The 21,995-nt window shown below is 47.2% G+C and overlaps 1 protein-coding gene and 1 non-coding gene across 6 annotated transcripts in view; both read right to left on the reverse strand.

Moving 5' to 3' along the window:
- LOC138965486 (protein polybromo-1-like) overlaps positions 1-21,995 on the reverse strand; it is a 101,747-nt gene that overhangs the window by 14,204 nt on the left and 65,548 nt on the right. For 3 of the 5 annotated variants that reach the window (XM_070337659.1, XM_070337660.1, XM_070337657.1), the window contains 4 exons: positions 20,598-20,750; positions 19,243-19,368; positions 3,022-3,208; positions 1,643-1,762 (listed from right to left, as the gene is read on the reverse strand). In XM_070337659.1, coding sequence (XP_070193760.1) covers positions 1,643-1,762; positions 3,022-3,208; positions 19,243-19,368; positions 20,598-20,750 — 586 coding nt within the window. The remainder of the gene's footprint in view (positions 1-1,642; positions 1,763-3,021; positions 3,209-19,242; positions 19,369-20,597; positions 20,751-21,995) is intronic. The other 2 variants (XM_070337658.1, XM_070337661.1) reach the window with 2 other exon arrangements.
- On the reverse strand, positions 12,894-13,012 carry LOC138965735 (5S ribosomal RNA). The gene has a single exon (XR_011455508.1). It is a non-coding gene; the product is annotated as a 5S ribosomal RNA (ribosomal RNA).

A 21,995-nucleotide genomic window follows, 5' to 3' on the forward strand; every position in this document is an offset into this window, starting at 1 on the left:
CGCCATCATTTTTCCAAAAATATCACGATCTCCCAAGTAATGTTGCGCTCTGATAAGCTCTGATACGAACTGGTTACGCTTTGGGGACGAATTATTTCCCGATTTGATCAGGCCTTGTTACGCTTTGATAAGCTTTATTACGCTTTGATGCGATTATGACGCTTTAAATCACGCTCTGATACGATTATCAAGCTCTGTTATGCATTGTTAAGCTCTGTTACGCATTGGAAAATTTCCAGATCGCCGATTTCATGCCGCTTTTGATCCAGAGCAAATCCACAAAATCATTGCATCTTTGACTCCACAACACGATGGCAGAACGACAAGATCCAGAAGTTCCAGATGTATCAGAGCATAATCTATCTTAACAAAGCGTGTCAAGTGGTGACAGACCGTGAAGACTGGGGTCTCCGCTTTGAACAAAGCTCTGTTAAGCTTTCCTACGCTTTGAGTCAAGCTTTACTGAACTTTGTTACGCTTTGTTAAGCTTTGATACGCTCTCGGCGCTTTAATCATATCGTGACAGAGCGCCCAAAATTTTTAAACAGTTTACATTTTTTGGATGCTTTTGCCGAATGTCCCGCTTTGCTCAAAGCTTTCCAACGATCCTGACGCTTTAGTCGAGCTTTGTTACGCTTTGGTGCCGCTTTGCACGCCGCTTTAAAGCGCCATCAAAGCGCCGTTGGTGTGAACTAAGCATAACCGAGAAGACAAAAACTTCTTAACAAATTTTGATATGAAAGATGTAAATAAAATGAAACTGTTATCCACCAATTTGAAATCAAGCGCTCTCTCCTGTCTTTGCCATTTTAATATTCATGGGTCTTTATTCCTTTTCACAAAAGCAGTTTTGGGGTGGTGCCAATTCATGTCAATTTGTTTGCTCTTAATCGAGCCTGTCAAATCTTTTGTACTACAGTGATACCCCCCTTTTCTTCTTCTTGGTTCATGGGCTGAAACACCCACGTTCACTCATGTTTTAGCACGAGTGGATTTTTACGTGTATGACAGTTTTTACCCTGCCATGCAGGCAGCATACGCCGATTTCAGGGGAGGCATGCTGGGTATTTTCGAGTTTCTTTAACCCACCAAACTCTGACAATGACATGGATTACAGGATCTTTTCCGTGCGCACTTGGTCTTGTGCTTGCATGTACACACGAAGGGGGTTAAGTCACTAGCAGGTCTGCACATAAGTTGACCTGGGAGATTGGAAAAATCTCCACTCTTAACCCACCAGGTGGCAGCGACCGGGATTCAAACTCAGGACCTCCCGATTAGGAGGCCAACGTCTTACCACCAAGCCACTGCGCCCGTCACACCCCCCTGTCACACCCCTTTTATCACCCTCAGATTTAAGACCTGCCCACTTTCAAGTTTTTGCTTTTTCACATATTTTGTTCATAACCTCCGTATATTTACCTCTGCTTTAAAACTCTCTTTGTTCCTAAGACCTGACTTTCTGAGTTTTACAAAAAGGGGGTTCCACTGTATTTGATATTTAAAACAGCAAGTAAAGCAGGCATCGCTTGCAGCTACAGCTACCACCACTTCACTATACAGACAAACATGCAGCAAGGGATATACACATACACACTCTACAACAACAACACAGCCAAAGGCAAAGGAAGGAGGTACCCACCTGGTTGGGGATGAGGAGGGTAAGGGGTGGGGGGGCCGGGGAAGTGTCCAGGGTAGGGTCCCCCAGGGGTGATCGGAAATCCACTTGGGTATGGAGAACCGAATCCTTGAGGGTAGGCGCCTACAGTGTCACAGGGACACAACCAAACAGCGTGCAACAACACAAAACCACAACATCAAATCACCGGGGGAAAAAAAAATATCATGAAAAAAAAAAATATATATAAGTACATACTACATGTACTTGAATTTCAAAAAAAGGGAAAATTTCATGAGTATGTCATGGAGAAAAAAAAAGAAAAAAAGAAAAAAAGAAAAGGAAAACAGAAAATGAAGCAAGCAAAATAAGGGGGCGGAGGAACTCTTTCTCAATGAAAATAAAATAATACGATCACAAGGAACACAAATAGTAAGATTCTACTTCTACAACGTTCAGCACACCGTCAAACAACAATGCACCATGAGTTGCCATCTAAGAACAAAAGCTAAAGTTCATCAAAATTTGAAATATTAACATCTCAACACTTTTCACAAGCCTGAAGTTTTGCATACACTTTTTCCCTTCCTGATGAAAAAAGGTACTATTCATAAGTCTTGTGTCAGAACTCTGTGACATTTATCTTTAGAATGCAACAGCGGAGTACGATTATGAATTAATATGCGTAGGCATAGCCATGCTTTTAACGGGGGGGGGGGGGGGGGGGGGGGGGGAAATTAATATAACCATGCACATGCGGGGCAATCAAAAATGAAAGAAATATTCAAAATGCAAAATAAGGTGCTACATATAACATGAACAAATTTATGTCAAAGTAAAAACCAAAGGTTAAAAACACTGAAAGAGAGAAGTACATCATCCTCAACAAAATAATCTTTATCACAATAAAAAAACAAAATTTCACTGCCCTTTGCTCAGAAATGAAAGAAGCAATGAAGGAAAGAAAAAACAAAGAGAGAGAGAGAGAGAGAGAGAGAGAGAGAGAGAGAGAGAGAGAGAGAGAGAGAGAGAGAGAGAGAGAGAGAGAGAGAGAGAGAGAGAATACAAATAAAGGCAGAAGTAACAAACAAAGAAGAGCAACTGAACTAACCATATTCTTCCTGTTCGCTCGCACATGCAGTTCTTCAAACTAACCCTGTGTACCTCTTGACCCCTACCACCCACTTCACAACCTAAACAGTAATGGAACAGAACTGAAGCCAGTTTCATGGACTCGCGGTGGTCACTCTTTTCACTTGCAGTTGACTGACTGCGTTCCTTGCCCATCAAACTGGTCTCATGTGCGGGATGTCGGACACGGAAGGAAAAAACAAAACGGAGCCAAAAATGCACCATCTAACACACAAAGCACAACAGCAACATCACAATCACAATCATCTTACCTGGCGTACCTGGGCGGCCGGAAGCACCTGGTGACGCTTGACCGGCCTCTGACCACGGGGACTGTGACCGCTGCATGGACTCGTTCAGCGCCTTGTCCGCCTCCTGTTGCTTGGCGTTCATGTCATCGGCGATCTTCTTGGCTCGCTCCTCAAACACCTCCTTGTCTTCTTTGGTCAGCGACCGCCACTGTTGGGGAGAGAAAGGACAGGGGGAGGGTTAGTGACAGTGAGAAAACACAAAGAGAGAGAGAGAGAGAGAGAGAGAGAGAGAGAGAGAGAGAGAGAGAGAGAGAGAGAGAGAGAGAGAGAGAGAGAGAGAGAGAGAGAGAGAGAGAGAGAACTTGAAAACGTTATCATATAAGAATTATAGCGTTAGGTCCAAATGGTACTTTCTTACGGATACATGTGTACTCCTTGCAATAACAAAAACATAAAATGAAGAGCGAGAATGAAAACAGTTAAACAGCCACAGAGAGAGAGAGAGAGAGAGAGAGAGAGAGAGAGAGAGAGAGAGAGAGAGAGAGAGAGAGAGAGAGAGAGAGAGAGAGAGAGAGAGAGAGAGAGAGAGAGAGAGAGAGAGAGAGAGAGAGAGAGAGAACTTGAAAACGTTATCATATAAGAATTATAGCGTTAGGTCCAAATGGTACTTTCTTACGGATACATGTGTACTCCTTGCAATAACAAAAACATAAAATGAAGAGCGAGAATGAAAACAGCCACAGAGGGAGAGAGAGAGAGAGAGAGAGAGAGAGAGAGAGAGAGAGAGAGAGAGAGAGAGAGAGAGAGAGAGAGAGAGAGATTTCTGTACTCAACACACTATCAGCCTCTTAGCCCATTTACCCTGGTGGCATGGAAAGTAACTCTATTGATTCTAAATTTGAGAAAATTATAGCAAAAAAACTACTGTGAATTTTCCAAAATAACAAATGCTCAAACATTGCAAGAAGCCAGTGAAAATGGAAAAAGATATGCGTCATTGGTAGCATTGTGTATAGCAGGTGTTTCAGGGATCTGCAAATGGGAGCTGGAGTGGGCAGTATTGGGCACTCTGAGAGTATAAGGGTTAGACTAGTAAACATCTAATAACAACATTTTCACAAACATTAGCAATTTAATTCTCTCGTATCTATATAGACCCCCCCACACACACACACATGCACACACACGCGCACACACACGCACACAAAAGAAAGAAAGAAAAGGAGAGCAAAGCAAACAAGTCGCGTAAGGCGAAAATACAATATTTAGTCAAGTAGCTGTCGAACTCACAGAATGAAACTGAACGCACTGCAATTTTTCAGCAAGACCGTATACTCGTAGCATCGTCAGTCCACCGCTCGTGGCAAAGGCAGTGAAATTGACAGGAAGAGCGGGGTAGTAGTTGCGCTGAGAAGGATAGCACGCTTTTCTGTACCTCTCTTCGTTTTAACTTTCTGAGCGTGTTTTTAATCCAAACATATCATATCTATATGTTTTTGGAATCAGGAACCGACAAGGAATAAGATGAAAGTGTTTTTAACTTGATTTCAAAAATTTAATTTTGATCATAATTTTTAATTTTTTAATTTTCAGAGCTTGTTTTTAATCCAAATATAACATATTTATATGTATTTGGAATCAGGAAATGATGAAGAATAAGATGAACGTAAATTTGGATCGTTTTATCCCAGCGAAGCTGGAGGTATCCCACATACTGTAATCGACTTGAGAAATGTTCACACCGATAATACATGATAAAGAAGGATTCTTTGTGCCCGGCTACGTGCTACAGTTGGAGATGGAAGTTCACCAAAAATTGGGACCATACTAACAAAAATACGGTGGGTGCAATAGTCGCCCCCATTTTTTCAGCAAACGCCACCCAAGGCCGCTTTGGACGGGTAGAAATTCTGTACTTTCCAAGTCTATTTGTGTGTGGTTGTTCAAGACTATGGATAAAGCTCGCGTGAGAAGATTACGTCACGGTCAAAAGTCTTTGACGTCAATTATTGCATCATGACGTCATGCCTCCCTGTAGTCTTTCTCTCTCGCGCAGTGTGTGTGTTTGTGTTCATTTTGAGCACATGTGTTAGTGTTACTGTGTGTGTGTGTGTGTGTGTGTGTGTGTGTGTGTGTGTGTGTGTGTGTGTGTGTGTGTGTGTGTGTGTGCGTGCGGCGCACGCGTGCATGAGTCTGTACTCGTATGTGTGTGGTGTGTGTGTGTGTGTGTGTGCGCGCACGCGTGCATGAGTCTGTACTCGTGTGAGTGTGTGTGTGGGCATAAGTGTATGTGTGTGCGTGTATGTGTGTTTGTTTGTAAAGGTGTGTATGTCCGTCTGTCCATATGTGCGTATGGGTGTGTGTTTTGTGTGTATGAAGTTTTTGTGAGAGAGTGAATGAGTGCGTGTGAATGAGTGTGTGTATGTGTGTGTGTGTGACTTGGGGTGTGTGTGTGTGTGCGTGTGTGTGTGTGTGTGTGTTTGAGAGAGAGAGAGAGAGAGTGTGTGTGTGTGTGTGTGTGTGTGTGAATGTGTTTGTGTGTATGTTTGTGTGTGTCTGAGTTTGTGTGTATGTTTGTGTGTGTAAGAGTGTGTATATGGTGTTTGTAAAGGTGTTTGTGTTCGACTGTCTATGTGCGTATTTGTTTGTTTGTTTGCTTAACGCCCAGCCGACCACGAAGGGCCATATCATTCAGGGCCGTGGTGCTGCTTTGACATATATAACGTGCGCCACACACAAGACAGAAGTCGCAGCACAGGCTTCATGTCTCACCCAGTCACATTATTCTGACACCGGACCAACCAGTCCCAGCCGACTAACCCCATAATGCCAGACGCCAGGCGGAGCACCCACTAGATTGCCAATTTTAAAGTCTTAGGTATGACCCGGCAGGGGTTCGAACCCACGACCTCCCGATCACGGGGCGGACGCCTTACCACTAGGCCAACCGTGCCGGTCTATGTGCGTATGAGTGTGTGTTTTGTGTGTATGAGATTTGTGTGAGTCAATGTGTGTGTGTGTGTGTGTGTGTGTGTGTGTGTGTGTGTGTGTGTGTACGTGCGCATGCACAGTGTGTGTGTGTCTGTTTGTATAAGAGAGAAAGAAAGAGAGAGAGTGGGTGGGTGTGTGTTTGTGCGTGTGCGTAAGTGTATGTGTGTGTGTGTATGTGTGTTTGTTTGCAAAGGTGTTTATGTCCGTCTGTCTATATGTGCGTATGGGGGTGTGTTTTGTGTGTATGAAGTGTGTGTGAGAGAGTGAGTGAGTGCGTGTGAGTGAGTGTGTGTATGTGTGTGTGTGTGACTTGGTGTGTGTGTGTGTGTGCGTGTGTGTGTGTGTGTGTGTTTGAGAGAGAGAGAGAGAGTGTGTGTGTGTGTGTGTGTGTGTGTGTGTGAATGTGTTTGTGTGTATGTTTGTGTGTGTCTGAGTTTGTGTAACTTGGGGGGGGGGGGTGTGCGTGTGCGTGTGTGTTCGGGTGTGTGTGTGTGTGTTTGAGAGAGAGAAAGAGAGAGAGTAAGAGAGAAGCTTGGGTGTGGGGGGGGGGGGGGGGGGGGGCAGGAGTGAGAATTATCTTCTCCGATGGATCCTGGGGTGATGATTGGCCCCCTGGGGTCTCTTCAAAGGCTTTGGGTTATTCGAGCTTGGGGGGGGGGGGGGTGTGCGTGTGCGTGTGTGTTCGGGTGTGTGTGTGTGTGTTTGAGAGAGAGAAAGAGAGAGAGTAAGAGAGAAGCTTGTCTTTCGCTGGGGTATGCAGTGCCTTGGCGATGCACATCTACTTAATTTATTATTGTTTTTTTTTTACAGTTTTCAGATTTTTAATGACCAAAGTCATTGATTCATTTTGAAGCCACCAAGCTGAAATGCAATACCAAAGTCCGGCCTTCGTCGAAGATTGTTTGGCCAAAATTTCAATCAATTTGATTGAAAAATGAGGGTGTGACAATGCCGCCTCAACTTTTACAAAATGTAAGGCTTCTTTTTAAGCCTACTGTCTATATGATACTTACCGAGACAGTACTATTCTTGCACATTATCTATTATAGGCCGAAAAAATTGGACAAAACGCTGAGTGGGTACAATTATCTCCCATAACCATGCGCCACCGTGGATCCCAAGCACTGTCCGAGTGCTTCCCCCTTACAGGATGTAGGTGGCGCGTCCTCTTTCTTTATGAGCTGCAGACCCTCAAAAAGCCCATAACATATCAAGAGGGGAGGCGGGAGGGAAACTCTAATAGTACTGTCTCGGTAAGTATCATATAGACAGTAGGCTTAAAAAGAAGCCTTACAGTCAATATAACACTTACCTCGACAGTACTATTCTTGCACAGAATACCAGAGTGGTGTGAGGGTGATATGTAGAGTATTAAACTCCTTAATCAAAATCACTTAAATCCAAGGATTAAGATACCCAGGCAATTTTCGAACAGTACTACCGTAAAAGAAAATATACCCAAGAAACATACCTTAGACTGACGTGACCATGCTAGCAACCACTGCTGTGTGGTGAACTCAATGTCAAAGTCCAGGCCACTCAAAGCTTGAATACCACTGAGTCTACGGCAAGTGGCTAAAGCGATGAGGAACAATTAGTCTTAAAAATCAGCAACTTGATACTGATGCCTGCCAGGGGTTCAAACTCATTGCTACGCAGGAGTTTGAGGACCAGAAAGACATCCCCCTTGGGAAATGAAACCAGAGGTTTAGACACCGCTGCATTGCTAATACCCGAAAGGACATTAGCGATGAGGGAGGACCTGATCAAGTGTTCAGTTCTGCGACCAGTAGCGGCCGCAATCGTGGAAGCGATGGCAGATCTGTATCCAAGAAGAGTCTTAGAAGAAAGACTCTTCTTTTGATACACTTCCACCAGGAAGTTGGCCAAGTCCTGTGTTGAGGGATAAAGCGGCTTTATCCCCTTGGACAAGGCGAAGGTGGCCCAAGCTCTCCAGCGTAAGTCGTAGAGCTGATTAGTTGATCGCCTCTTAGCGTTCAAGGAAAACTCTACTGAACTCTTGTGCAATCCTAGTGCAAGCAGTTTGGAGCGCACAAGAGCCATGCGGTCAAGCACAGACTCTCTGGACGTGGATGAGGGAGGCATGATCGAGGCTGGAGCAGACCTCCCCCGTCCAGATCCAGAGGTAGAGGGTCTACGTGGGTGAGACCGCGAAGATCTGGAAACCACGGAGCTGTTGGCCAGTAAGGCGCGACCAAAATCAGTCTTGGTCGTTCCTGCAGATATTTTGCCAGCACCCTCGGAATCAGAGATGTCGGGGGATAGGCGTAAGCATCGAGGAGCCTCCACAAGAGAGTGAATGCGTCCAAGTGGAACGCATTCATGTCTCGAAAGGGGCTGACGTACCTGGGAAGCCGAGCGCTGAATCGAGTTACGAACAGATCGATCAGAGGACGGTCCCACCTTGCCCACAGACGCTGTAGAACGTTGTGAGCGATGGTCCATTCTGTGGAGAGAACCTGATCGCCCCGACTGAGAATGTCGGCCAGGGCGTTCAGTTTCCCCGGAACGAACTGGACTGACATCCGGACCTGATTGGTCTGGCACCAGAGCAGAATCTCCTCCGCCAACAGGGAGAGGGACCGAGAATTGGTGCCCCCCTGGTGGCGAAGGTAAGCTAAGCATGTGGTGTTGTTGTCCCCGTTGAAAATCAGAGGGGCCAAGGACAGGCCGAATGGGAGGGCCCGAAACTCGAACACCGTGCCCTCCCAAACGAACCGGAGCAGATGTCGGTACCCCGGGGCCACCAGGATGTGGAAGTAAGCATCCTGGAGGTCCCAGACATGGCCCAATCGTTTGGCCGGATGGCCAACCGGACCGACGAAGGGGTTTCCATCTTGAACTTGCACCTGTGAAGGTACAAGTTCAAGGTGGAGAGGTCCAACACCGGCCTGAACCGGCCGTCCTTTTTGGGGACGGTGAACAGGCGGGAGCAGAACCCCAGAGAAGGCTGAGAAAGGGGGTAGACCGCCTTCTTCTCGACCAACGAGTTCACCTCGTCCTGAAGAGCCTGCCATCTGGCAGGCTCTCGAGGAGGGGGGAACGTCCAAGGTAGAGCGGACAATGGAGGTTGTGACGACAGCGGTAGAGAAAACCCCGACCACACCACCCTCAAGAAAAACTGGTTGGAGACCAGTCTGCCCCACATGCCGCGGGCCCGAAAAAAGGGAACCGCCGGACGAAAGAGGGGCAACTTGAGGGGGCGTCAACGTAGGGCCGGGACTCACTGAAAATTCTGCTGGCGGGCAGGCGCAGGCTTGCGACCACCCCCCCTGGTGGTGCTGCTTCCCCTTACCTGTCTGAGCACCCTTCGTCTTGCTTGGGAACGCAACAGGCGCCTAAGAGGAGGAAGAAGGAGGCAGTGAAACTGGCTTCTTCTTCTTCTTCTGAGGCTGGGAGCTGGAGGTGACTGTAGCACTTCTCTTACTCCCCGCCGCCGTCGCCGAAGCAGCGAGGCCAACCATCAGAGAATCAGTGTTCCTCTGGCGTGTGGACTCCACCACAGAACGAACAGTGTCCGGATGAAAGAGGGAAGAAGGCTGAGGAAACGTGTTCCTCAGACTCTTCCTCATATCCGGAGGCACTATAGAAGTAGGCAGAAAATGATCACGGAACAGGGCCAATAAAGTGGACCCGTGTTCCAATGGCCAATTCTGCCGCAGACGTCACGCACGATCGCACGGCATGCAAAGCCCGATCCACTCGAACCGTGTCAAGGACCCGAGTGGAATCGGACTCTGCCCGATTGGGAGGGTCCAACAGTGTGGACAGCGTGCTCATCCATGTCAAGGCCTGTGATTGGGCCTCGACTGTGGACGAAACGGTGGCCTCAAGATTGTGGAACGAAGCAGAGCTCAGTTCCACCTTCTTGACCGAAGGCACCTCCCCAACGAACACATCACCGTCAGCCCCACCCTAAACACTCGAAGTCTGGAAAGGGAGAGTTCGAGAGTCAAAGGGAAAAGGGAGGGACGAAACAGATTGGACACGAGGAAACAGTGGAGGTGCGCCTCCCAAAGGAAAGCATGGCACTGAACCCGCGTCCTCCCGAGGAACATAGGTCGCGTTTGCACGTGAATCTGTACTCCTCAGGCGATGTGCTGCCGCTTCCACCGTGGCACTTAGACTAGGGTGGAACGCGAATTGCCGGCGGCCGGATCGTTCATAAAACGAGCCGCCGGCAGACGCGGCGTGAGCCTCCCGCGCCCGGGCCGAAGCGGACTCAAAGGACGAGAGGGCGTCTCAGGGAAGGACGTCCTGAAACTGTTCAAACGTCCTTCTAGCTGTGCGAGGACGAGCCTCCTGCCTCTCGTCCTCAGACCCCGGGTCCACGTCCTGTGTGTCAACACTAGACGACAGACGCTTAAGAGAGGCATCCGTGACGTCAAGACGCCGCGTGATGTCTGTCATGTACTGTTGGAAAGTACGAAGCATAGCTTCGGAAGTTCCATCAGAAACCGGCAAGGGTAGAGGTTCAGTGTTAACCTCAGGGCGACCCTGATCCTCCTCCCTATCGTCCTCCGACTCACTCTCCTCTTCACTTCCCGACAACTCCTCAAAAGCAGGAGTGTAGGGAGCTTGAGGGGGAAGAGCCGAAAGCGATGAAGCAGGCTGTGAAGAAACGCCCACAGAAGCAAGAGGCCGCGAAGACCCCTGCCCCAAAGACGAAACGTCTCCAGCAGCCGAAGGGGGAGAAAAACAACAACCCTGCGACTGTTGGGTCAGCCCAGCCAACGAACCCCCGCCATTTATAGACTGAACAGGAACCCATGGGGTCTGATCAGAAAAGAAATGGTCCGGTCCGGTCGGGGGTGCCGATCCGGTCCGGTCCGGTGCCGTACCATCCGGAGGTCCCGTTCAGCACCGAACCATCGTACCCAACGAAGTGTTCGGGTGGTTAGGTCCGGACGTGGACATACCGTACCATCCGGACCCGTAGGTCCGGTGGTCCGGTATGGTCCGGTTCGGTGCCAGACCATCCAGACCAACAGAGGTGGTCGGGTGGTCCCGCACCGGACCATCCGGACCCGTAGGTCCGGACCCGTAGGTCCGGTACCATCCGGAGGTCCTGTTCGGCACCGAACCATCCGTACGCACAGAAGTGTTCGGGTGGTTCGGTCCGGGCGTGGACGTACGTACCGTACCATCCGGACCCGTAGGTCCGGTTCGGTGCCAGACCATCCGGACCAACAGAGGTGGTCGGGTGGTCCGGACCGGTCCGGTAGGGTGGTCCGGTGTTCCGGTCCGGTGTTCCGGTCCGGTCCCGTACCATCCGGAGGTCCCGTTCGGTACCGAACCATCCGTACCCACAGAAGTGTTCGGGTGGCTCGGTCCGGACGTGGACACACCGTACCATCCGGACCCGTAAGTCCGGTATGGTCCGGTTCGGTGCCAGACCATCCGGACCAACAGAGGTGGTCGGGTGGTCCGGTCCGGACCGGACCACCGGTCCAGCACCGGACCATCCGGACCCGTAGGTCCGGTCCGGTCCCGCACCATCCGGAGGTCCCGTTCGGCACCGAACCACCCGTACCCACAGAAGTGTTCGGGTGGCTCGGTCCGGACGTGGACATACCGTACCATCCGGACCCGTAGGTCCGGTTCGGTGCCAGACCATCCGGACCAACAGAGGTGGTCGGGTGGTCCGGACCGATCCGGTAGGGTGGTCCGGTGTTCCGGTCCTGTCCCATACCATCCGGAGGTCCCGTACGGCACCGAACCATCCGTACCCACTGAAGTGTTCGGTCCGGACGTGGACCTACCGTACCATCCGGACCCGTAGGTCCGGTGGTCCGGTATGGTCCGGTTCGGTGACAGACCATCCGGACCAACAGAGGTGGTCGGGTGGTCCGGTACCGGACCATCCGAACCCGTAGATTCGGTCCGGTCCCGTACCATCCGGAGGTCCCGTTCGGTACCGAACCATCCGTACCCACAGAAGTGTTCGGGTGGCTCGGTCCGGACGTGGACATACCGTACCATCCGGACCCGTAGGTCCGGCATGGTCCGGTTCGGTGCCAGACCACCCGGACCAACAGAGGTGGTCGAGTGGTCCGGTCCCGACCGGACCACTGGTCCGGTACCGTACCCTCCGGACCCGTAGGTCCGGTGTGTTCCGGTTCGGTGCCAGACCACCCAGACCAACAGAGGTGGTCGGGTGGTCCGGTCCCGACCGAAACACTGGTCCCGTACCGTACCATCCGGACCCGTAGGTCCGGGGGGTCCGGCAAGGGCCAGAGGTACTGTCCCGCACCGGACCCTAAGGTCCGGTACGGTCCCGTACCATGGGTCCCGTCCGGACCAAACCCGGAGGTCAAGTCCAGTCGGGACCCGTGGGTCCGGTTCGATCCCGACCCGTAAGCCTGGAACGTTCCGGACCCTTGGTCCGGACCATCCGTCACCCGAACACCAGACGCTAAGGAATGGCGTGGGGTCAAGACGGTCCGGTCGGAGGTGTCGGTCTGAGCAACAGAAACAATGTTCCCGTCGCCCTGACCATTCGACAGAAGTACCACGTTCTGTCGAACACCTCCACGTCCAGTAACTAGTCGGCCGGAGCGTTTCAAGAGGGACAGCCACCAGTCACACGGACGTCAGAGGGAACCGTAGTAGCAGTGGTCGTAGGCACGAAGCCTGAAACCCCTGCCCCCACAGGACCGCCCTGAACGGGGTCAATTCGCATCCCAACCCCAGCGGGGAGGGAATTCAGAGACCCCGTCATCTCCTCCGATCTCCCCCCCCAGGAGGCCGAAACTACTGTCAAAACAGCAGCAGACGACCCAGCGAGGGAGTTCAGAGGAGGACCCGTGTCCCTCCTGGCTTCCACAGCGGTGGAAACCGAGGAGGGCACAGGAGAGGCACCGGAAAAAGAAAGATTTTAATGCCAACTGCACCCGGTGTTCCCAGGCGGTCACCCATCCAAGTACTAACCGGGCCCGACGTTGCTTAACTTCGGTGGTCGGACGAGAACCGGTGTTTTCAACGTGGTATGGCCGTTGGCTGTCAAAACCTGAGTCTCTCCAGTAGCCCCTAGATCGGATTCACCAACCCCCAAAGAGGGTTGGGAATCGACCTGCCCCCGGATTCGAGCCAGGGGGGAGAAGGAAACCTTCCCCCCAGGCTCGAAACCGGGAGGAGCTGAAGCCTGAGACTGAGGGCCGGACAACGGCGTCGAAGGGGGGGAAGCCTGTTCCACTGAAGGAGAAGGAGAAAGAAGCTTTTTCTTTCCCCTCGAACTTCCCCGAACCTTCGACGGCGCAGCCCCGCCCGAAGTCCCAGGCTCAAGCCCAGCCTGTTTGAGCAAGCTCGCATTGAGCTTGCTCAAACAGGCTTTCTCCGCCCTCCCTCGCCGCAAACGCAAAGCGTTTGGGGAGGGAGAGTCGGAGCGCCGAAAGATCCCCTTCTCCGTGCGTAAAACATGACGCTGGGCGCCCGGAGAAGGGTTGCCCCCGGCAGACTCTGGTTCCGTAGAACCAGAGCCCAAAACAGGACGAGACATCCTACCTCGCCCTGTACGTACCCTTAAAGACCGAGAATTAACAAAATTCAAAGAAAATTTAGGTCAATACTCAAGTGAATGCGGCGAAACGAGAAGCAGACGACCGGTCACCACGAAGTAGGACGGGAGGCACGCCGAGTCCGCCACACAAAAACGGAGGCACAAGTTGAAGGAAACACAACGTAGCCTCAAGCCAGAAGTGGAATAACACACAATAATCCAACAGGTGATAGTCCACACAGAAAAGGAGCCTCTTAGTCCAAAATAATCCGGGAGCGTAGCAGAAACACAGCCGGTCTGACACGCGCGAAAAAAGAAAGAGGACGCGCCACCTACATCCTGTAAGGGGGAAGCACTCGGACAGTGCTTGGGATCCACGGTGGCGCATGGTTATGGGAGATAATTGTACCCACTCAGCGTTTTGTCCAATTTTTTCGGCCTATAATAGATAATGTGCAAGAATAGTACTGTCGAGGTAAGTGTTATATTGACAGCCGGATATGACGTCATCAAAGACATTTATCGAAAAAATGAAAAAAACGTCCGGGGATATCATTCCCAGGAACTCTCATGTCAAATTTCATAAAGATCGGTCCAGTAGTTTAGTCTGAATCGCTCTACACACACACACGCACAGACAGACAGACAGACAGACACACACACACACACACATACACCACGACCCTCGTCTCGATTCCCCCTCTATGTTAAAACATTTAGTCAAAACTTGACTAAATGTAATAAAATGAACAAGAACTTCAAATGCTACCTGCTGGATCATGTACACAAAGTGGTACCTTTTCAATTTCAAAAACGCACAAAAGCAATGATCAAACGTCAAAAATAACTCTGCAGTAAATAAACAAAGAAGCATAAAGTCTCAATAACAGTGAAAGATCTTTTCCTTGAGTTATTAAAAGATCCTCTCAGTTTGTCTGCCTATAATTCACCTGTCAGCAACTTAATCTGGTTCAACTAAGACTGAACAGTGACCGTTAGATCTGACAATCTTTTCAAGCACTTGTCAACGTGCATTTTCTTTCAGAATCAGACAAATTCTGGGGGGGGGGGGGGGGGGGGGGGCAGGAGTGAGAATTATCTTCTCCGATGGATCCTGGGGTGATGATTGGCCCCCTGGGGTCTCTTCAAAGGCTTTGGGTTATTCGAGCTTGGGGGGGGGGGGGGTGTGCGTGTGCGTGTGTGTTCGTGTGTGTGTGTGTGTGTTTGAGAGAGAGAAAGAGAGAGAGTAAGAGAGAAGCTTGTCTTTCGCTGGGGTATGCAGTGCCTTGGCGATGCACATCTACTTAATTTATTATTATTTTTTTTTTACAGTTTTCAGATTTTTAATGACCAAAGTCATTGATTCATTTTGAAGCCACCAAGCTGAAATGCAATACCAAAGTCCGGCCTTCGTCGAAGATTGTTTGGCCAAAATTTCAATCAATTTGATTGAAAAATGAGGGTGTGACAATGCCGCCTCAACTTTTACAAAAAGCCGGATATGACGTCATCAAAGACATTTATCGAAAAAATGAAAAAAACGTCCGGGGATATCATTCCCAGGAACTCTCATGTCAAATTTCATAAAGATCGGTCCAGTAGTTTAGTCTGAATCGCTCTACACACACACACGCACAGACAGACAGACAGACAGACACACACACACACACATACACCACGACCCTCGTCTCGATTCCCCCTCTATGTTAAAACATTTAGTCAAAACTTGACTAAATGTAATAAAATGAACAAGAACTTCAAATGCTACCTGCTGGATCATGTACACAAAGTGGTACCTTTTCAATTTCAAAAACGCACAAAAGCAATGATCAAACGTCAAAAATAACTCTGCAGTAAATAAACAAAGAAGCATAAAGTCTCAATAACAGTGAAAGATCTTTTCCTTGAGTTATTAAAAGATCCTCTCAGTTTGTCTGCCTATAATTCACCTGTCAGCAACTTAATCTGGTTCAACTAAGACTGAACAGTGACCGTTAGATCTGACAATCTTTTCAAGCACTTGTCAACGTGCATTTTCTTTCAGAATCAGACAAATTCTAAAATTAACTTTGTCGGGTGTTAAAATCACGTGCTCATGTCCAAGTGTGTCCGACACACACCCTGGCTAGTGATTGGCCCTTCCAATGTTTCCGACACACACCCTAGCTAGTGATTGGCCCTTCCAATGTTTCCGACACACACCCTAGCTAGTGATTGGCCCTTCCAAGTGTTTCCGACACACACCCTAGCTAGTGATTGGCCCTTCCAATGTTTCCGACACACACCCTAGCTAGTGATTGGCCCTTCCAATGTTTGTCAGAGGTTTTTGCAAGCGTATTCACTCTTAGACAACCCATACAAACCCGACAGAGTTATTTCTGAAAATCGTCTATTGAGTTGTCGAAGACAGATGCTTATTTATCTGATCTTTTGATGAATACACGTCTGTCTTCTGCAACCATTTAAAATATTACAAGGAAAGATCAAGACGCTTTCTTCGAGGTTCACCTGCACTTTCAGCTTTACTTTTCGTCCTCCCTATACAGTGAAATCAACCACATGCATTATTCACACGGAAGTGATAGAAAACACAAGACGCAAATAAGCTCTCGGAATACAACTGAAAACAGGTCATAGTCACTGGACCTGTGTATACATAAGTGCAAGTATTTGTTAACCAATTTTCAAATTGGGAGTGTATTGTGTGCTTGGAAGTAAGAACATGAGTAGGGGAAGATACAAGGGAACAGAGGTAAAGGATTGAAAAAGAGAGCTAGAGAGAGGGAGAGACAGAGGGAGAGAGAGAGATAGAGAGAGTGAAAGGGAGATGGGGAGAGAGCACAGAGGGAGAGAGAGTGTAAGAGAGAGAAAGAGAGTAGGAAAGAGAGAAAGAGAGAGAGAGAGAGAGACAGGAAGAGAGAGAGAGAAAAAAAGAGTGAAAGGGATATGGGAGGGGGGGAGAGAGAGGGAGGGGGAGAGAGAGGGAGGGGGGGAGAGAGAGAGAGGGAGGAAGCACAGAGAGAGAGAGAGGGTAAGAGAGACAGGAAGAGAGAGAGAGAGAGACGGAGAGAGAGAGAGAGAGAGAGAGAGAGAGAGACGGAGAGAGAGAGAGAGAGAGAGAGAGAGAGAGAGAGAGAGAGAGAGAGAGAGAGAGAGAGAGAGAGAGAGAGAGAGAGAGAGAGAGAGAGAGAGAGAGAGAGAGAGAGAGAGAGAGAGAGAGAGAGAGAGAGAGAGAGAGAGACGGAGAGAGAGAGAGAGAGAGAGAGAATACGAATACGAAAATTTATTCAGTTTTAGGCCAGAGCCCCTTCTGAAGGGTATGCGCCCATATACAACATAATCATAGTAAAACATTGTGTTGTTTCATAAATGAACCAAATTTGTACACATCAAACAGTAATACATGTGTACATAAATCATGTCACAGTGATTAATCTTTTCATTCCCTGATAATGTATTGTGCTAATTTGGATATTTGACTGACATTTCCAGTAGACATAAGCAAAGTATATCGGTACATACATGGATGATTATAATATTTTGGCTTTATCAATAATACTCTTAGGTGACGTAGTGCAGGACAGCAAAACATAAAGTGTATTTCATTTTCTTCAGCCAATTTACACAGACGACACAACAAATCTTCCTCACTCCGTACACTATACCTACATCTGTGTACAGCGAGATACGATACACCGAACCTAAATTTAGTTAATGCACTTTTCACATAGCTGTTCATTTCCATATCTATATACGCTTCAGTACTGCTTACGGTCTTAACTTTTTCGCGACGCGCCGCCCGAATACAAGCGTTCACTGATCATGCCGTTGTCAGCACGCCGCCAGAATCCGTGCGTAAGGTGCGTGAGTCGCTTCGCCTCACACCGCCTTAATAGTAGCGTTGGAAGTGGAAAATACCACGCTGGGGATTTTCCATACGAAAACCCACGTCATAGGTTCAGAGGTCGGCTGCATTACCATACGCGACAAATAACTCCCAGAACAGTTGATTTCATTGGTTAGTTTGGATACTACAGGTCATTGACGGGACCAACCCATGCCTTAGTTTCATATTTAGGATTCCAAAATGTCGCGAGTTGTCAGTGTTGTTGCGAAGCGAAGCGGCGTGCAGAAGGAAGGTAGTGACTGTGTGTGCATGAAACAGTGGTGTTGTGATAGATGGATAAGTGAGTGATGAGGGTGAATGAGTTAGCCAAATCAAGAGCTCGAGGTGTCAATGCTACTTTGGCCAAAACCCAATGCAAGCGGACGGACGCGATTCTGGTGCCGGGAATGTTCCGGCTGTGGCCACATGGCTGTGGCGCTTTGTGTTGATCCGTGCTTCGAAGTGTGGCACACAAAGAAGGATGTTCTCCGTGCATAAACCGAGTTCTGAACAAGTCATTTATACAAAAACTGTAAATACTGTGACAGCAAGTGTTTCTTTTCTTCTATGGATAAAACCCAACGCAATGGGACTCGATTCTGGTGCCTGGAATGTGGTGTGGCGTTTTGCGTTGAGCTGTGCTCTGTGGCACTGTAAATACTGTGACAGCAAGTGTTTCTTTTCTTCTACATGGATATATTCATCATAGTCATCACCCAGTCATCTCATTGTATCATTCAGGTTAGTAAATTCTTTTTTGAGTATTCACTAACAACATTTTGTGCATATTTTCAAACATGTCTGTAGTATTTATGTGGTGCCTCTGGACTTTTTTTTATTTAAATTGTTGACATTTTCAATAGCATACCACACAAACACAACAAGCCTTTTGACAAATACAAAGTACATTTCTGAAACAATGAAAGATCTTTCTTTAATTGTGTGCAAAAAGTAAGTCTCCACATGTACTAGTTTTTTTTACAATATTTTTTTCAAAATACAATATTTTTTTCAAAATTTTCAAATTTTGGTTGTCAGCAGGCTATTTATTGACATTTTCAATAGCATACCACACAAACACAACAAGCCTTTTGACAAATACAAAGTACATTTCTGAAACAATGAAAAATCTTTCTTTAATTGTGTGCAAAAAGTAAATCCCCACATGTACTAGTTTTTTTACAATATTTTTTTCAAAATACAATATTTTTTTCAAAATGTCCCAATTTTGGTTGTCAGCAGGCTATTTATATGCTTTGGCGCATGCGTTCTGAGTGTATAGTCATGTCATAGGGTGGACGTGTTGAAAGAGTTAAACAATCTGTATGTAGAAAATCGATCACTGCTTTGCATATGGTCCTTCCAGTCTTGCCATCTGCAATCTATCAATCGCTGTCTTAACCCCTTGGTTGTACCATACATCTGCAAACCCATGAGAGAACAAACACTTTCGAACATCCGTCGCCCATGTAATCTTGCCATTACAATATAAATTATAGAGAACTTTGTATGCTTTACATGGAATCTTAGAATTTTCCATTCTTGTTAATTTTAGCCAATATGTAATGCACTTTACATATGAGTTTAGATATATTGGGAATCTTCCCAATTCACCATACACAAGGTCGTTTGGTGTTCTCATGTCTACATGTAGTAATCGTTAGAAAAAGAGAGAGAGAGAGAGAGAGAGAGAGAGAGAGAGAGAGAGAGAGAGAGAGAGAGAGAGAGAGAGAGAGAGAGAGAGAGAGGGAGAGAGAGAGAGAGAGAGACTGGAAAGAGAAAAGAAAGGGGGAGAAAGACAGAGATCTCAGCAGTACAGCGGTCGATTTATCACACAAATTCCCACCTTCATGCCAACAATCCTGCTGATATCACCAAAAGAGCTGTCGGGGTTCTCATTCTGAATGGATTTACGAATCTCCCCAGCGAACACAATGTAGCCGCTTGGCTGCCGACGGTTACTGGCACTTTTCTGTAGAAAAGAAAAAGATGCATCAACAAAAATATGCAATAATACTTCAGATTCATTCTAAAATAACTACATCATATCTGAAGGTACTGGCAAGAAAGCGAGATGCCTGCATCTTTGAATACGCTTATTTCTCAACTCAGCAAACAGTCAAACCACAGAAGTTCATGCAACAGCTCAATACAGTCACAGAAGCACACTGAAAAACCTAACACATGAAAACACAAAATCATAACCAAAGACTTATCAACCAAAGACATAAAATAAAGGAAATTAAAACGACGAATGGATTTACTCAAAGCAATCTCGCTGAACTTCATGCTGCGATAAAGATACCGCCTTTGCCTTGTAGTTGTAAACTATCTTGTTGATCATCATACAGCCTTCCAGGATTTGACCTGGGATTTGACCTGGGATTTGATCTGGGATTTGACCTGGGATTTGACCTGGGATGTTACCTGGGATACCAGCATCCTTCCACTTGGACAAATCCCAACATTCAAAGGTCTGGTTTCTTTCTAGGCAAAGTAGGGATTTTCGGCTGATTCAATTCTATAACTGACATGGTGTTAATCAACCAAATTAATTCAGCGGGGAAAAAATGCAGTGTGCACAGGATGCAGCCAGGCTGATGAATTGTGTTAACGTGGAACACCCTTGTAAGACCCCGTATTCAAGACCTTCCTTTTCACATCTTGCTTTTTCTCATTTTCTCTGCATACCCTCTGTAATTTCACCTCCATATCAAGACTCCCTCCATTTAAGTATCTGCTTGTGACTGATTTGTTGAGGTGGTAAAAGGGAGTTCCCACTGTTCATGTCCAAGTGCAAGGACGCTCCTGTGGCGTGCACACAGCCTGGACAGGTCACTGCTGCTTTACATCATCATTTACACATCAAATAAGGTATCTTTATCATTTACAACACAATGTTTTGTTCAAATGTATAACTAACACGGAGAATGTCTTAACAGTGAGAGATTTTGAACAGAAGTACAGTGGAACTCCACTGTTAAGACACACCCCCCCCCCCCCCCAGTGATTTAAGACGTCCTGCCTTTTTACATACACCTCCCCCCCCCCCCAATTTAAGATTACCTGACTTTTCTGACACCTCCCTCCTGATTTAACTTTTTTAAGGTTTCCTCCCATTGCGTCCTTTTCTAGGCCCGATTTTCTCACATTTCTTTTGTCGTAAAGACTGAAAATGACAAGCGGAGTTACAAGACCCACCCGCTTGGTGGGTTTCTCCGGCACGGGGGCGACTTCCTCAATGGAGGCGTTGAGAATCTCGCTGGCTGCGTCTCCCTCGGTGTCCTTGACGCTCTCCGTCTCCATGAAGGACGATTGGTCGTCGGGCACTTTCATCAACAGGGGTGAGGGCTCCTGCATAACCCACTTTACATCAAACTTTTGAACTCATTCCTAACTCCCCCTTCCATGCAAAACGGTTCACAGGGATGCGCTTTAGGTCACAGTTCAATGTCTGCATTTCAAATTTTGTTTGGAAATTTTGTACGAGCACCAACAGCATTTTGTAAAAAAATCAAATAAATTAAAAAAATCAAATAAATTAAAAAAATCAAAAAATCTGGGCAACAGTTTCCATTTCTCATGTGTACAATGCTGCTTTGACTTGCAGTTGCAGGTGAACTGAACAAAACCAAAATTACATTCATGTGTACAATGCTGCTTTGACTTGCAGTTGCAGGTGAACTGAACAAAACCAAAATTACATTCATGTGTACAATGCTGCTTTGACTTGCAGGTGAACTGAACAAAACCAAAATTACATTCATGCTTCAGCAGGACACCAATGTTGGCGTTTGGTCTACTGTCAAATTACCTGGACACCAATGTTGGCGTCTGGTCTACTGTCAAATTACCTGGACAACATTGATATTAAAACTAATATAGTCATTTTCAGGTTCAGCAAAATGTCTGCATTGTGTACTACCAGCGCCACAACAATTCACTGAAGTTTTGTAACATCTCCAACAGTCATATTCTATGTGCCTTACTGTTACAAACAGAGGATTTCATTTCCAAATCAAACTAACAATATTCTTTTGAAACACTCGAATTTGCTTCACATTCACCATGCATTCACAGTTTTTGCACAGACAGCAGAGATGGATAGAGCAGGACCTTTTTTTGGCAACAGCAACAAGAGACTACACACCTATGGTTTTGTTTCCACTGGTACCTTTGGATCGTTAAGGAACTGTCATTCAAATTTGTATTTCTTGCTGTTGTGCTTAATTAAGTTCACCTGACCTGTAGAGTCACAAGCCAGAGGTTTGCAACACATCATGTTTCTGATACACTAGCTCAAAGCATATTTCCTATTTTAGTATTTTACCAGTGATACTAGCAAAGGTCTGCTCTAACCATCTCTGCAAACAATGCAAATGGATTTGACAGAAGTGCAGCTGCACTTACTTCGCTATGCATGCACACCACTACATCAACAGCTGCTGTTACGCATGCATATGCATCTTGGGGGGAAAATATTACACTTGTACTTCACTAGCCTACTCGGTACAAAAATGAAAAGGGGAAAACATAAGTGTTTAAAACTTGTTCACACAAAATTTGATAACATACTCAGTTGTTAAAACAAGAAGGGCA

The sequence above is a fragment of the Littorina saxatilis genome, linkage group LG4 (assembly GCF_037325665.1).
Source record: "Littorina saxatilis isolate snail1 linkage group LG4, US_GU_Lsax_2.0, whole genome shotgun sequence".
Classification (NCBI taxonomy): domain Eukaryota; kingdom Metazoa; phylum Mollusca; class Gastropoda; order Littorinimorpha; family Littorinidae; genus Littorina; species Littorina saxatilis.